The sequence below is a fragment of the Euleptes europaea genome, chromosome 7, assembly GCF_029931775.1.
Source record: "Euleptes europaea isolate rEulEur1 chromosome 7, rEulEur1.hap1, whole genome shotgun sequence".
NCBI lineage: Eukaryota > Metazoa > Chordata > Lepidosauria > Squamata > Sphaerodactylidae > Euleptes > Euleptes europaea.
The window spans coordinates 91383749-91395269 of NC_079318.1; the positions used below are offsets into that span (position 1 = coordinate 91383749).

General features: G+C 50.7%; 1 protein-coding gene across 1 annotated transcript in view; it reads left to right on the forward strand.

The window, feature by feature from the left end:
- LOC130480039 (dual specificity protein kinase CLK2) overlaps positions 1 to 11242 on the forward strand; it is a 67858-nt gene extending 56616 nt beyond the window's left edge. The window contains exons 13-20 of the mRNA XM_056852446.1: positions 262 to 339; positions 707 to 832; positions 1817 to 1943; positions 2331 to 2459; positions 5456 to 5615; positions 6767 to 6868; positions 7824 to 7941; positions 11068 to 11242. Of these exons, the coding sequence (XP_056708424.1) occupies positions 262 to 339; positions 707 to 832; positions 1817 to 1943; positions 2331 to 2459; positions 5456 to 5615; positions 6767 to 6868; positions 7824 to 7941; positions 11068 to 11214 (987 nt within the window). The 3' untranslated portion in view covers positions 11215 to 11242. The remainder of the gene's footprint in view (positions 1 to 261; positions 340 to 706; positions 833 to 1816; positions 1944 to 2330; positions 2460 to 5455; positions 5616 to 6766; positions 6869 to 7823; positions 7942 to 11067) is intronic.
- Positions 11243 to 11521: the final 279 nt, after the last annotated feature.

Genomic DNA, 11521 nt, shown 5'->3' on the forward strand with positions numbered 1-11521 from the left:
CCGGCATTTATTATCTGCAATTCCATGTCCCAAATTCTCCCTGTGATCATCCAAAGAATATGAGCTTCCCAAACTAGTTATTTTCATATATCTGTCTGATAGCTGCTTCGGGTGTTGCCTCCCCCCCCCCCCCCCGGCTCCTGATTGTTTTTTAAAGAAGGTTTCTTGACATTTGGCTTCCGGGGTCCTCTGCAGAAGTGGGGACCTGGGCGGGCATTCCTGATCTCCTTGTTTCTCACTGTGCCTTCCTTTCATTTTTAGGACCCTGCCATCACCCAGCACAGGCCGACCTCAGAGTACGCCACCCTGGATGTCTACAATCCCTTTGAAAACCCGGGGGTAAGGGGGTTGCGTCGTGGGTGGCCTGGGGTCTCACTCACGCGGGGTGGAGAGGCCGAGATTGGTGCGTCTGTTCGGCTCGCACACGTCCTCTTGGTATCAAAGCGGGTGCCGAAGCTGGAGATCGGCCCTCGTTTGCTTACGTCTGTTTTCAAAATGGAAGCCTGCCTCCATGAGGTCGAGAAAAATGAGGGGGCTTCCCCCTCCCGGTGAAAGTCAGTTTCTCCCCATGAGAGCCCCATGTGACCACCTCATAGGGTTGTTGTGAGGATAAAACGGGGGCCGGAGAACTGTGGGCCTGAACTGTTTTTGAAAGGAGTAAAATAAAAATGATAAACTTTGGATGCTCCTCCTGTGTCTTTTGCAGCAGCGTCCTCCCCCTCCGTATGAGCCCCGGCCCTCAGGTCTGCCCGCCCAGCCAGCTCCTGCCCCACAACCCCCCAGGAAGACCAGCCCCACAGAGCCCAAGAATTATGGCTCCTACGGAACTCAGGTATCTCAAAAGCCTCTGTGTGCGTGTGAATATATGTATCTTGTCCCAAATCTTATTTTTGGAGCACGGGGAATGGCTTCTTTGTGACACTCACCTAGGATTGTGTGGAACTCTGCACAAAACTAGATTTATTTTGGGGGATCGCCACAGCATTGTGACTCAGGAGGTCCCTGGTTCGAATGTGACCATTACTTACAACCTCAAAGTGGCCTTAGGCAATTTACCCACCCTCAGCCTTCCCTCTGCAATATGGGGTAGTGGTTAAGAGCGGTGGTTTGGAGCGGCGGACTTTAATCTGGGGAACCAGGTTGGTTCCCCCACTCTTACGCATGGAGCTTGGGCTAGTCACAGCTCTCTCGGCCCCACCTACCTCACCTGGTGTCTGTTGTGGGGAGGGGAAGGGAAGGTGATTGTAAGCCGGTTTGATTCTCCCTTAAGTGGTAGAGAATGTTGGCATATAAAAACCAACTTCTGCATTGGATCTGACCATTTAGCTAACCATTCAGGGTTATTGTCAGGGTTGGCAGGGAGTGGAGGGCACCCTGGAGAAAGGGCAAAAAAAAAAAAAGACAACAAGCCAATAAAACTTTGTGGGGGAAAATACACTGATAGCAGTTTTTGTGCTTACAAGACAGATGAGTAAATTGACCCTCTTGGGTCTGATTTGAGGCTCTTATCTTTCACAGGTGGTAGGTTCTCAGGGTTTCCTTTTTGGGCTCCTGTGTTGTGGTGGTTTAAGGCTTCTTGGCAAGGTTTATGCCCGGCCTGTTGGCGACATCTCCTGTTCAGTGATTGGGATTAATTGGCTCAGCGCTGTATTGAATTGCGTTGTGCGGTCATTGCTTGCTTTGCAGCGAGGCACTCCCTTATTTCACAGAATGCCTGTCCTGGCAGAGGGACCCTTCTCCTCTCAAAATGGGGGAGGAAATGTGTGGCGGACGGATTTCCCCACCCGTTCCAATCTGTTTCTTCCTTTCCCGTCAGGAGTCGGCCGCGGCAGCCACCGCCGAACTGCTGAAACGCCAGGAGGAACTGAACCGCAAAGCCGAGGAGCTGGACCGGCGGGAGCGCGAGCTGCAGAACGCCGCTGCTGGTGGTGCGGGTACGGCACGCCCCAGCAACGAGAAGCCCCCAGACCAGCGGTCCCCGACCTTTTTGAGCCTGTGGGCGCATTTGGAATTCTGACACGGCATGGTGGGCGCAGCAACAAAATGACTGCCGCAGGAGGCGGAGCCAGCCACAAAATGGTTGCCAAAGCAACATTTTTTTAAAAGCTGCACAGCCAAACTGGTATCCAGTGGCCAATCAGAAGCCTTACTGGGCAAAAGCCCTACCTGGCCCCACCCACTTCCTAAAAACACTTGGCGAGTGCCAGTAAAGCTGTTGGTGGGTGCCGAGGCGCCCACAGGCACCACGTTGGGGACCCCTGCCCCGGACCTTTTGGCCAGAGTGCCGGTGGGGGGGTCTCACATTCTCATTTTCTCTTCCACCTTTGCAGCAAGACAGAACAACTGGCCCCCGTTGCCCTCCTTCTGCCCCGTGAAGCCCTGCTTCTACCAGGATATTTCGGTGGAGATTCCCATGGAGTCTCAGAAAACCGTCACCACCATGTACTACCTCTGGATGGGTGAGTGGATGAGGCCGTGGTTCGGTGGGGGGGGGGAGCGCCCACTTCGCACGCAAAAGGCCCCTCGATTCAGTCCCAGGTATCTCGTGGTAAAAAAAAAAAACCTCGGGCAGCAGGACAAAAAGGGATCCTTACCTGGGAGCTGCTGCACGTCAGAAGCTGGAGGGAGTAGAAGCTGAGATGGATGGGAGGTCTCAGTATCCAGAACACCTACGGGGTGTGCTCAAGGTCCCGAGTTTGATCATGGAATCATAGAGTTGAAGGGACCACCAGGGTCATCTAGTCCAACCCCCTGCACAATGTAGGAAACTCACAACTACCTCCCTCACCCCCCCCAGTGACCCCTACTCCATGCCCAGAAGATGGCCAAGATGCCCTCCCTCTCATCATCTGCCTAAGGTCATAGAATCAGCATTGCTGACAGATGGCCACCTAGCCTCTGCTTAAAAACCTCCAGGGAAGGAGAGCTCACCACCTCCCGAGGAAGCCTGGTATCCCCAGTGAAGGGATCTTAGGTAGCGGGTGTTGGGAAAGATTTTGCTCTTCGGGAGACCCTGGAGGGTGGCTGCCGTTCAGAGGAGGCGAATGGTATAAGGCAGGTTCATTTGCTTATATGGAGGATGGGGGGGGGGGTGCTTCTCTGGGATCAAATTTGGTACCAGGAGTTGGTGTGAGTGTTTTAAGAGCCCCGCTGGCTAACTGGGATCATGGAACACGAAGCAAGATCCCAAGTGAGTTTTGCTGCCTGCACCAGTAAGTAAATATTTTATTTGTAGATAGCCAAAGGCCTTTACAAGGGATATTAAACTATAAAACAAGAAGATTATACAATAAAGATAAAATACAAAATGCCATATAAATTATGATAAGATACAGTATAATTAAAATATATCCTAGCTGGCTATCAGTTCTGGCTGGTAACGTTCTTTGGCACCGGTTTGACTCTTTATCTTTCCAGCCGCTCGAGAGAAAAGTGTCAGCATGTAAGTAATAAATGAGTTGGTATCTGACAATAAAAAATAAAGACAATTAAAAGAGAAAGTGCCAAAGCAGGACTACACCTGAACATCAAGAAGACAAAAGTAATGACTACAGGAGAATTACACAACTTTAAGGTTGACAATGAGGAAATAGAAATGGTTGAAGACTTTCTATTCCTTGGCTCCATCATCAACCCAAAGGGAGACCGCAGCCAAGAAATTGGAAGGAGATTGATACTGGGAAGGGCAGCCATGAAGGAGCTAGAAAAGATTCTGAAGTGTAAGGATGTGTCACTGGCCACCAAGATTAAGTTAATTCATATCATAGTATCCCCTATTACCATGTATATGGGTGTGAAAGTTGCACAATGAAGAAAGTAGATTCCTTTGAAATGTGGTGCTGGAGTGTAACGGATACCCTGGACTGCCAAAAAAACAAATCAGTGGGTTATAGATCAAATCAAGCCTGAACTGACCCTAGAAGCTAAAATGACTAAACTGAGGCTATCGTATTTTGGTCACATTATGAGAAGACAAGAGTCACTGGAAAAGACAGTCATGCTAGGAAAATGTGAGGGCAGCAGGAAAAGAGGATGACCCAACAAGAGATGGATTGACTATAGAGGAAGCCATGGCCCTCAGTTTGCAAGACAAGATAGGACATTTTGGAGGACTTTGATTCATAGGGTCGCCATGAGTTGGAAGCAACTTGGCGACACTTAACACACACACACACATCTGACAATAAAAATATTAATTTATTGGAGTCAGGACACTAGTTTAACCCAGTTAATATGGTATGAAGGAATTTTCCCCTAGAATACGTATTACACAAAGAGGGCAAACCAAAATATAATGGGATAAATCCTCTCCAGCAGAACCACAAATGCAGATACATTGTGCTAGTGGTACTTTATGATATCGTCCATCCAATATTGCAGTTTGCATTGTTTGAAAGCGTAGAGTTGTGAAAGCCATTCTGAGCTTTTGGATTGAGATATCAACTAGATATTTGGTTCTGAGATGGTCTTTTTTTATTAATTTAAACCATGGAGAAGACTTTAGATTGGAGAATTAATGAGCTATCAATCAGAGCATCGCCCTTCTATACCCAGTTGCGCAACGTAGAACTGTCGCTGAAGCGCCCAGCAGGTCATCGGGGACAAAATAACGAAAAAGAATATTATTAATAATACAAAGGCGAGTTGGATCCTTGCTCAGCAAGAGATTAAATGATTGCTAACTAAATGAATTTATGTTAGCATTTTTGTTTTTCTTCCAAAGTTTTAAGTTGGCTAGATCAGGGCTTCTTAAACTTCTTCCACTCGCGACCCCTTTCCACGCGAAAAATCTTTATGCAACCTCGGATATATAGATATATAAAATAGGTATACAAATCAAACATTTACTAATAAAAGGCTTGGAAAACCTTTTATTGTTGCCAAATCTTTCGCGACCCCCACAGTCAGTTACGTGACCCCTTATGGGGTCACGACCCACACTTTAAGAAGCTTTGGGCTAGATGAACGCGGGCTCTAAGGCTGCCTGTACCAGGTCACACGAGAACCATTTTTAGTTTTTGAGGTGTTGTGTATCAAGCCATGGCACCAGATTTTGTGGCTCTGGAATACAAAAGTGTCCTTCACATACATAATTATCCCAACAGTCCTGTAAGGTAGGCAAGCAGTATCACTGGGGGTGTGTGGGGAGGAGGTAGTTGTGAATTTCCTGCATTGTGCAGGGGGCTGGACTAGATGACCCTGGTGGTCCCTTCCAACTCTGATTCTAAGATTCCAACTTCCAACTCTGGTGGTCCCTTCCAACTCTATGATTCTAAGATCCAGGAATGTCCCCAATAGCAAGGAATTTAGTTTGGAGCTCCTGTGGCACAGTCTAGAGATGCCCATGTCAACAGATGGAGCAAGGGTTTGGTTGAATTCTTCCCTCCACTACGTGGCACGGGCTTAGGCCTCACGACCTCAGGCTCCGCTGACCCACATCCTCCCTCTCCCGCAGCCAGCATCGTGACCCTCTTCTTCAACTTCCTGGCTTCCTTGGCCTGGTTCTGCGTGAACAGTGGGGGCGGCTCGGGCTTCGGCCTCTCCATCCTCTGGGCCTTGCTCTTCACGCCCTGCTCCTTTTTGTGCTGGTATCGGCCCATGTACAAGGCCTTCAGGTACAGGGGCCTGGGGGTGGGGGGCTGGGCACATCTCGGCAGGGCTGGGGGGCGGTCATGAATCCGAATGCCTAGGGGGGGTGAGTGATGCCTGGCAAAGAGGGCAGAGCAGCGCGGATCTCTGGAGGGTAAGGCTCCAACTCCTGCGTGCTCCATATAAGGGGCTTTTGGGGAGTTATGGACCGCTCTGGGAGCCAGCTTGGTGTAGTGGTTAAGAGCGGTGGTTTGGAGCAATGGACTCTGACCTGGAGAACCGGGTTCGATTCCCCGCTCCTCCACGTGAGTGGCGGAGGCTACTCTAGTGAACTGGATTTGTTTCCCCACTCCTGCACATGAAGCCAGCTGGGTGACCTTGGGATAGTCACACTCTCTCAGCCCCACCTACCTTACGGGGTGTCTGTTGTGGGGAAGGAAAGGTGATTGTAAGCCGGTTTGAGTCTCCCTTAAGTGATAGAGAAAGTCAGAATATAAAAATCAACTTCTTGGGAGCGCCACCAGCATCAGGGTATCCCACGATCCCTGGGGATGTTGGGAGGGTGAAAACGGTGGAGCTTACAGCCCAGAGTCACTAGCATTAGACTTCATTGAGAGACTTGATTAAAAAATTCTCCCGAGAACTAAATCTTGCGACTCCTCTGCCCTTAACAAAACTAAGGACTTCGTATTATTGCCAATTGCCTCATTTGCAAATGTTTGCTGTAGTAATTCTGCCCAGTTACATCACATCTTGTACTTACTGCAGTGCATGACCCCTTGACCCTATTTTCACAATTACTTACTTTGTAATCTCATTTATGTATGCCTGCCTGCCAAGAACCCACCTCTTGCATCTAACGAAGTGGGCTGTAGTTCACCAAAGCTCACATTTGAATCGACACTTGATCCTCTCTGAGGTTCTACAAGACTCTAATTCAGGGGTGACGAACTCAATTGTTTCGAGGGCCGGATATGACATCAATGTCACTTGGTTGGGCCAGGCCGTGCCTGGCCAGCCCAGATTGAGAGTGGGGGGAATGGCTGGCTTGCGGGCTGGATCCGGCCCTTGGGCCTTGCGTTTGACACCCCTGCTCTAGTTAGCTTTGAGCCGCAACTGACTGACTGTGGTGACTTCTCCTGGATCGCTGACGATTCTCTTCTCTTCCCCTCTCCAGGAGCGACAGTTCTTTCAACTTCTTCGTCTTCTTCTTCATCTTCTTCGCGCAGGACGTGGTGTATGTCCTCCAGTGCATCGGCATCCCGGGCTGGGGGTTCAGGTAGGGGAATCCCTGTGTGTTCCTGTAGCCCTGGATCTTGTGCTACATGAGTTTGCCTGGAGTGGGGGAACTTGGGGAGCTCGTAAATGTAGGATCTTTGGTTGGGTGGACCGGAGGATGTCCATGCACTGTGATTTCTCATGAACGGAAAGCTCGCAGAGTGCTGTCGGGCTTGGAAGTTCGCACCTTAAGACAGGGATCCCCAAGATGGCGGCCACCAACTATTTTACTGGCACCCGCCAAGTGTTTTATAGAAAGTGGGCGGGGCCAAGTGGGGCTGCCCAGCAGGACCTCAGAGCCAGCGTGGTGTAGTGGTTAAGAGTGGTGGTTTGGAGCGGCGGACTCTGATCTGGAGAGCCAAGTTTGATTCCCCAACCGTCCACATGAGTGGCGGACGCTAATCTGGTGAACTGGGTTGGTTTCCCCGCTCCTCCACATGAAACCAGCTGGGTGACTTTGGGCTAGTCACAGTTCTCTCAGCCCTGTCCACCTCACAGGGTGTCTGTTGCGGGGAAGGAAAGGTGATTGTAAGCCGGTTTGAGTCTCCCTTAAGTGGCAGAGAAAGTCGGCATAGAAAAACCAACTCTTCTTGGCCATTAAAGATCTGATTGATTGGGCAGATTAAAGTAATGTTGTTTTGGCCGAAGCTGCTGCTACAGGGTTGGTTTTGTTCTCTCTGTTCACCAGATTAGTGTCCGCCGCTTATGTGGAGGAGTGGGGAAACCAACCCGGTTCTCCTGTGGAGGGGTGGGGAATCAAACCCGGCTCTCCAGATTAGAGTCCACCGCTCCAAACCGCCGCTCTTAACCGCTACACCACGCTGGCTCTCTCAGTGCAGTGTTTCCCAAACTGGCCAGGAGTGTATAACTTATTCATTGCCTGGACCCACCCTCCCATCGCTGACTTCTCCCCTTTCTCTTTTCTGAATCCCACCCCGCCACCCACCCCATCACAGTGGCTGGATTGTGAGTCTCTCGGCACTGAAGGAGAATACTGCCGTGGCCGTTCTCATGATGCTGGTTGCCACTCTCTTCACAGCCGTGGCGGTCCTAGGCGTCGTCATGCTGAAGCGGGTAAGTGTGGGAAGGGGGTCAGGGGTCGCGTTTCTTTCTCCTTCTCCTGCCTTTCTCTCCTCCCTCCACTCACACTGCCATCGATTCGTTGCTGTGAGTCTTTGCGTCGGGGGGGCAGGGTGTGTGTGGCCGTGGACCTACCACTGGTCACTCTGCTCCTAGCCTACCTCGTAGGGTGGTTGTGAGGATAAGATGGAGGAGAGGATACCCATGTATATTTGGAAGAAGGTTGGGTTAAAACGAAAGTGGTTGTTTGTGTTTTTCATTTTAAAAGCATGTCTCAGATTTAAACAATTATTTAAAACTATTAACAGCGCATTCCTCAAATGCGCTGGCAGCCGCAGCGAAAGACCTTAGGAGGCTGACGAAGGCTTTTGCCAGCGCAGGAGCCCACACCACCGGTGCCTGGATGGCGCACGGCGGTGTGAGTGGCCCTAGCGCCGGCGTGCAGGCCCAGCCGCCCGTCCCTGTCCGCCACTGCGACAGTGCTGGGCCTGGCCACCGCCGCAGCCTCCCGCTGGCCTCCGGCTGCCGGTACAGGCCACAGCGGCGAGCCGGGAGGCATTCCCGGGGTGTAATGGCGCCGGCCAGAGGGCAGGGCCGATGTTAGTTTTTGTTTTTCCCCTTTTTGTTTTTCAAAAGATGCTGGCGTATCTCCTGTGCAACCCTATGAGGGTTGCACGGGTTTTGGCACCGGGTGCCGAAACCTCCTTAGGAGGCAACGTCGCTGGATTGCCTCCTAAGCCCAGCGCAGGCATTCCTTTTAGGAATGCGCTGTAAAACAATTATTTAGAAACTATGATTTATTTTAACTATTTACTTCGTTTGCACCCCACTTTTGTCCTCAATGGGGAGCCAAAGCAGCTTACATCATATTCCTCTTCCCCATTTTCTCCTCACAACAACCCTGTGAGGTAGGTTAGGCTGAGACTGTGTGCCTAGCCCAAGGACACCCTGTGAGTTTCCATGGTAGAGTCGGGATTCCATAGTAGAGTCGGGATTCGAACCTGGGTCCACCATTCCACTACTGTATGGATGCTGAAATGTATTTGTTTTTTTTTTACTTTACTTTTGCTTTTCAGTCCTTTGGAGGAAGGCTGGGATAGAATCTAACAAGCCAGCCATGTTGTACTTTTATATTAATATAATATATTTTATATTAAGGCCCAGGAGTGGGGTAGAGTGTGCCTGAGGGGGAAGGATTGATCTTCTCTTCTGCTGTTGTTGACGCAACTCCGTCGCTGCTGCTTAAACTATGCCCCATGTGTCGGATGATACCTGCACATGTGCCGGAGGGCTGAGAGGGTGCAGTGGGTGGACTTTGGTTTCGAATCTAGCTTCCGGAAGGTTCTTCCTTGTTTAAAAAAGAAAAGCAGCTAAGCAAGTTTCTAGTCCTGCTGAATGACTGCTAGAGAATACTGTGTTCAGTTTGGGGCACTGCAATTTAAGAAAGATATAGACAAGCTGGAGCTTGTCCAGAGGAGGGCAACGAAGATGGTGAGGGGTCTGGAGACCAAGTCCTAAGAGGAAAGGTTGAAGGATCTGGGTATGGTTAGCCTGAAGAGGAGAAGACTGAGAGGGGATACGATAACCATCTTCAAGTACTTGAAGGGCTGTCATATAGAGGAGGATGCTGAGTTGTTTTCTGTTGCCCCAGAAGGTCAGACCAGAACCAATGGGTTGAAATTAAATCAAAATAGTTTTCGTCTAGACATTAGGAAGAACTTTTGAACAGAGCAGTTCCTCAGTGGAACAGGCTTCCTTGGGAGGTGGTAAACTCTCCTTCCCTGGAGGTTTTTAAGCATAGGCTAGATGGCCATCTGTCAGCAGTGCTGATTCAATGACCTTAGACAGAGATGAGAGGGAGGGCATCTTGGCCATCTCCTGGGCATGGAGTAGGGGGTCACTGGGGGTGTGGGAAGGGGTGGTAGTTGTGAATTTCCTGCATTGTACAAGGAGTTGGACTAGATGACCCTGGTGGTCCCTTCCAACTCTATGATTCTATGAATTCTCGCTGTAATTTGAGGCGCCAGGGAAGAGTTCATCTGCTGGAAATGCGGGCGAGCCGTTGGCGGCTCTGAAAGTCCCTTCCACTTGATTGGCAGCAGCGGTTTAAGGAAAGCATCACAAAGAGAAAGTGGAGCAAATTGGAAACCGTGCACCGTGACAATTTGCGCCAGAGTTCGGGTTTGCCTGGCGTCGCCTGCGTGCTTTGAAGCCAGTTTCCACAGCCGTGAGGACCGGAAACACAATGTTTATATTGTTTTGCTAAACTGGTATGCTAAAAGCAGGTCGCCGAACTCAGCCACCTTGATGCAAAAACTGGATTCTTCCCGCCACACCCCCTTTCAGCTGAGTGCACACAATCTCGCCTGTGACTTGGTATTTCCTGGAAATTCTCAGATGCGTTTGTGGAGGGGTTGTGATGAGCAGTCACAGTTAAACCATAGAGCCAGCATGGTATCGTGGTCAAGAGCAGTGGTGTGGAGCGGTGGAGTCTGATCTGGAGAACCGGGTTTGATTCCCCACTCCTCCACGTGAGCAGTGGAGGCTAATCTGGTGAACTGGATTTGTTTGTTGTTTTACAAGGGTGCTAATTCTCAGGTCTTCCAGCCTCTGGTTTGCTCCTTGGTCACAAAACTCACCAGGCGCGATCCGTTGTTCGTTCGCTCTCTCTCTCTCTCTCTCTCTCTCTCTCTCTCTCTCTCTCTCTCTCTCTCTCTCTCCTCCCTCCCTCCCTCCCTCCCTCCCTCCCTCCCTCCCTCCCTGTGGGACTCCCTGCCCCAGGATGCGGTGATAGCTGCCAACTTGGAAGGCTTTAAGAGGGGAGTGGACATGTTAATGGAGGAGAGGGTTATCCATGGCTACTAGTCAAAATGGATACTAGTCATGATTCATACCTATTCTCTCTAGGATCAGAGAAGCATGCCTATTATCTTAGGTGCTGTGGAACACAGGCAGAATGCTGCAGCTGCAGCCATCTTGTTTGGGGGCTTCCTAGAGGCACCTGTTCGGCCACTGTGTGAATAGACTGCTGGACTCGATGGGCCTTGGTCTGATCCAGCAGAGCTTTGCTTATGTTCTTTAACCGATTCACTTTCTTTCCCTCCTTTCTCCTCCCCACAGATCCACTCCCTCTACCGCCGCACCGGGGCCAGCTTCCAGAAGGCGCAAGAGGAGTTTGCAGCCGGCGTTTTCTCCAACCCGACAGTGCGCACGGCGGCCGCCAACGCGGCCACTGGGGCGGCCACCAGCGCCTTCCGAGCCCCGTAGAAGTCGGGGGCAGAAATCAGCCTGCCGCTCTTCCTTGCACCCCGTCCCACGTGGGGCAGCTTTCGTGGAAACAGAAACTGAGTTGCTCTCATTGGAGTCCTTCCTTGTGCCGATTAGAACGCTGCCCCCCACCCTCCCCTCCAGTTTCAGCATGGGATCTGTTCTGCCCCTTTCCCTCTACACACGCACCCCGCCCCGGGCCCAGCACACAGTAAAAAGTTTCCCTTCTTCCCTGACCCTAGAACCGAAGATGCAGTGGGGGGGAAGCCACGATGTCTTTCCGGGAGTTTGTTGTTATTGATTTGCA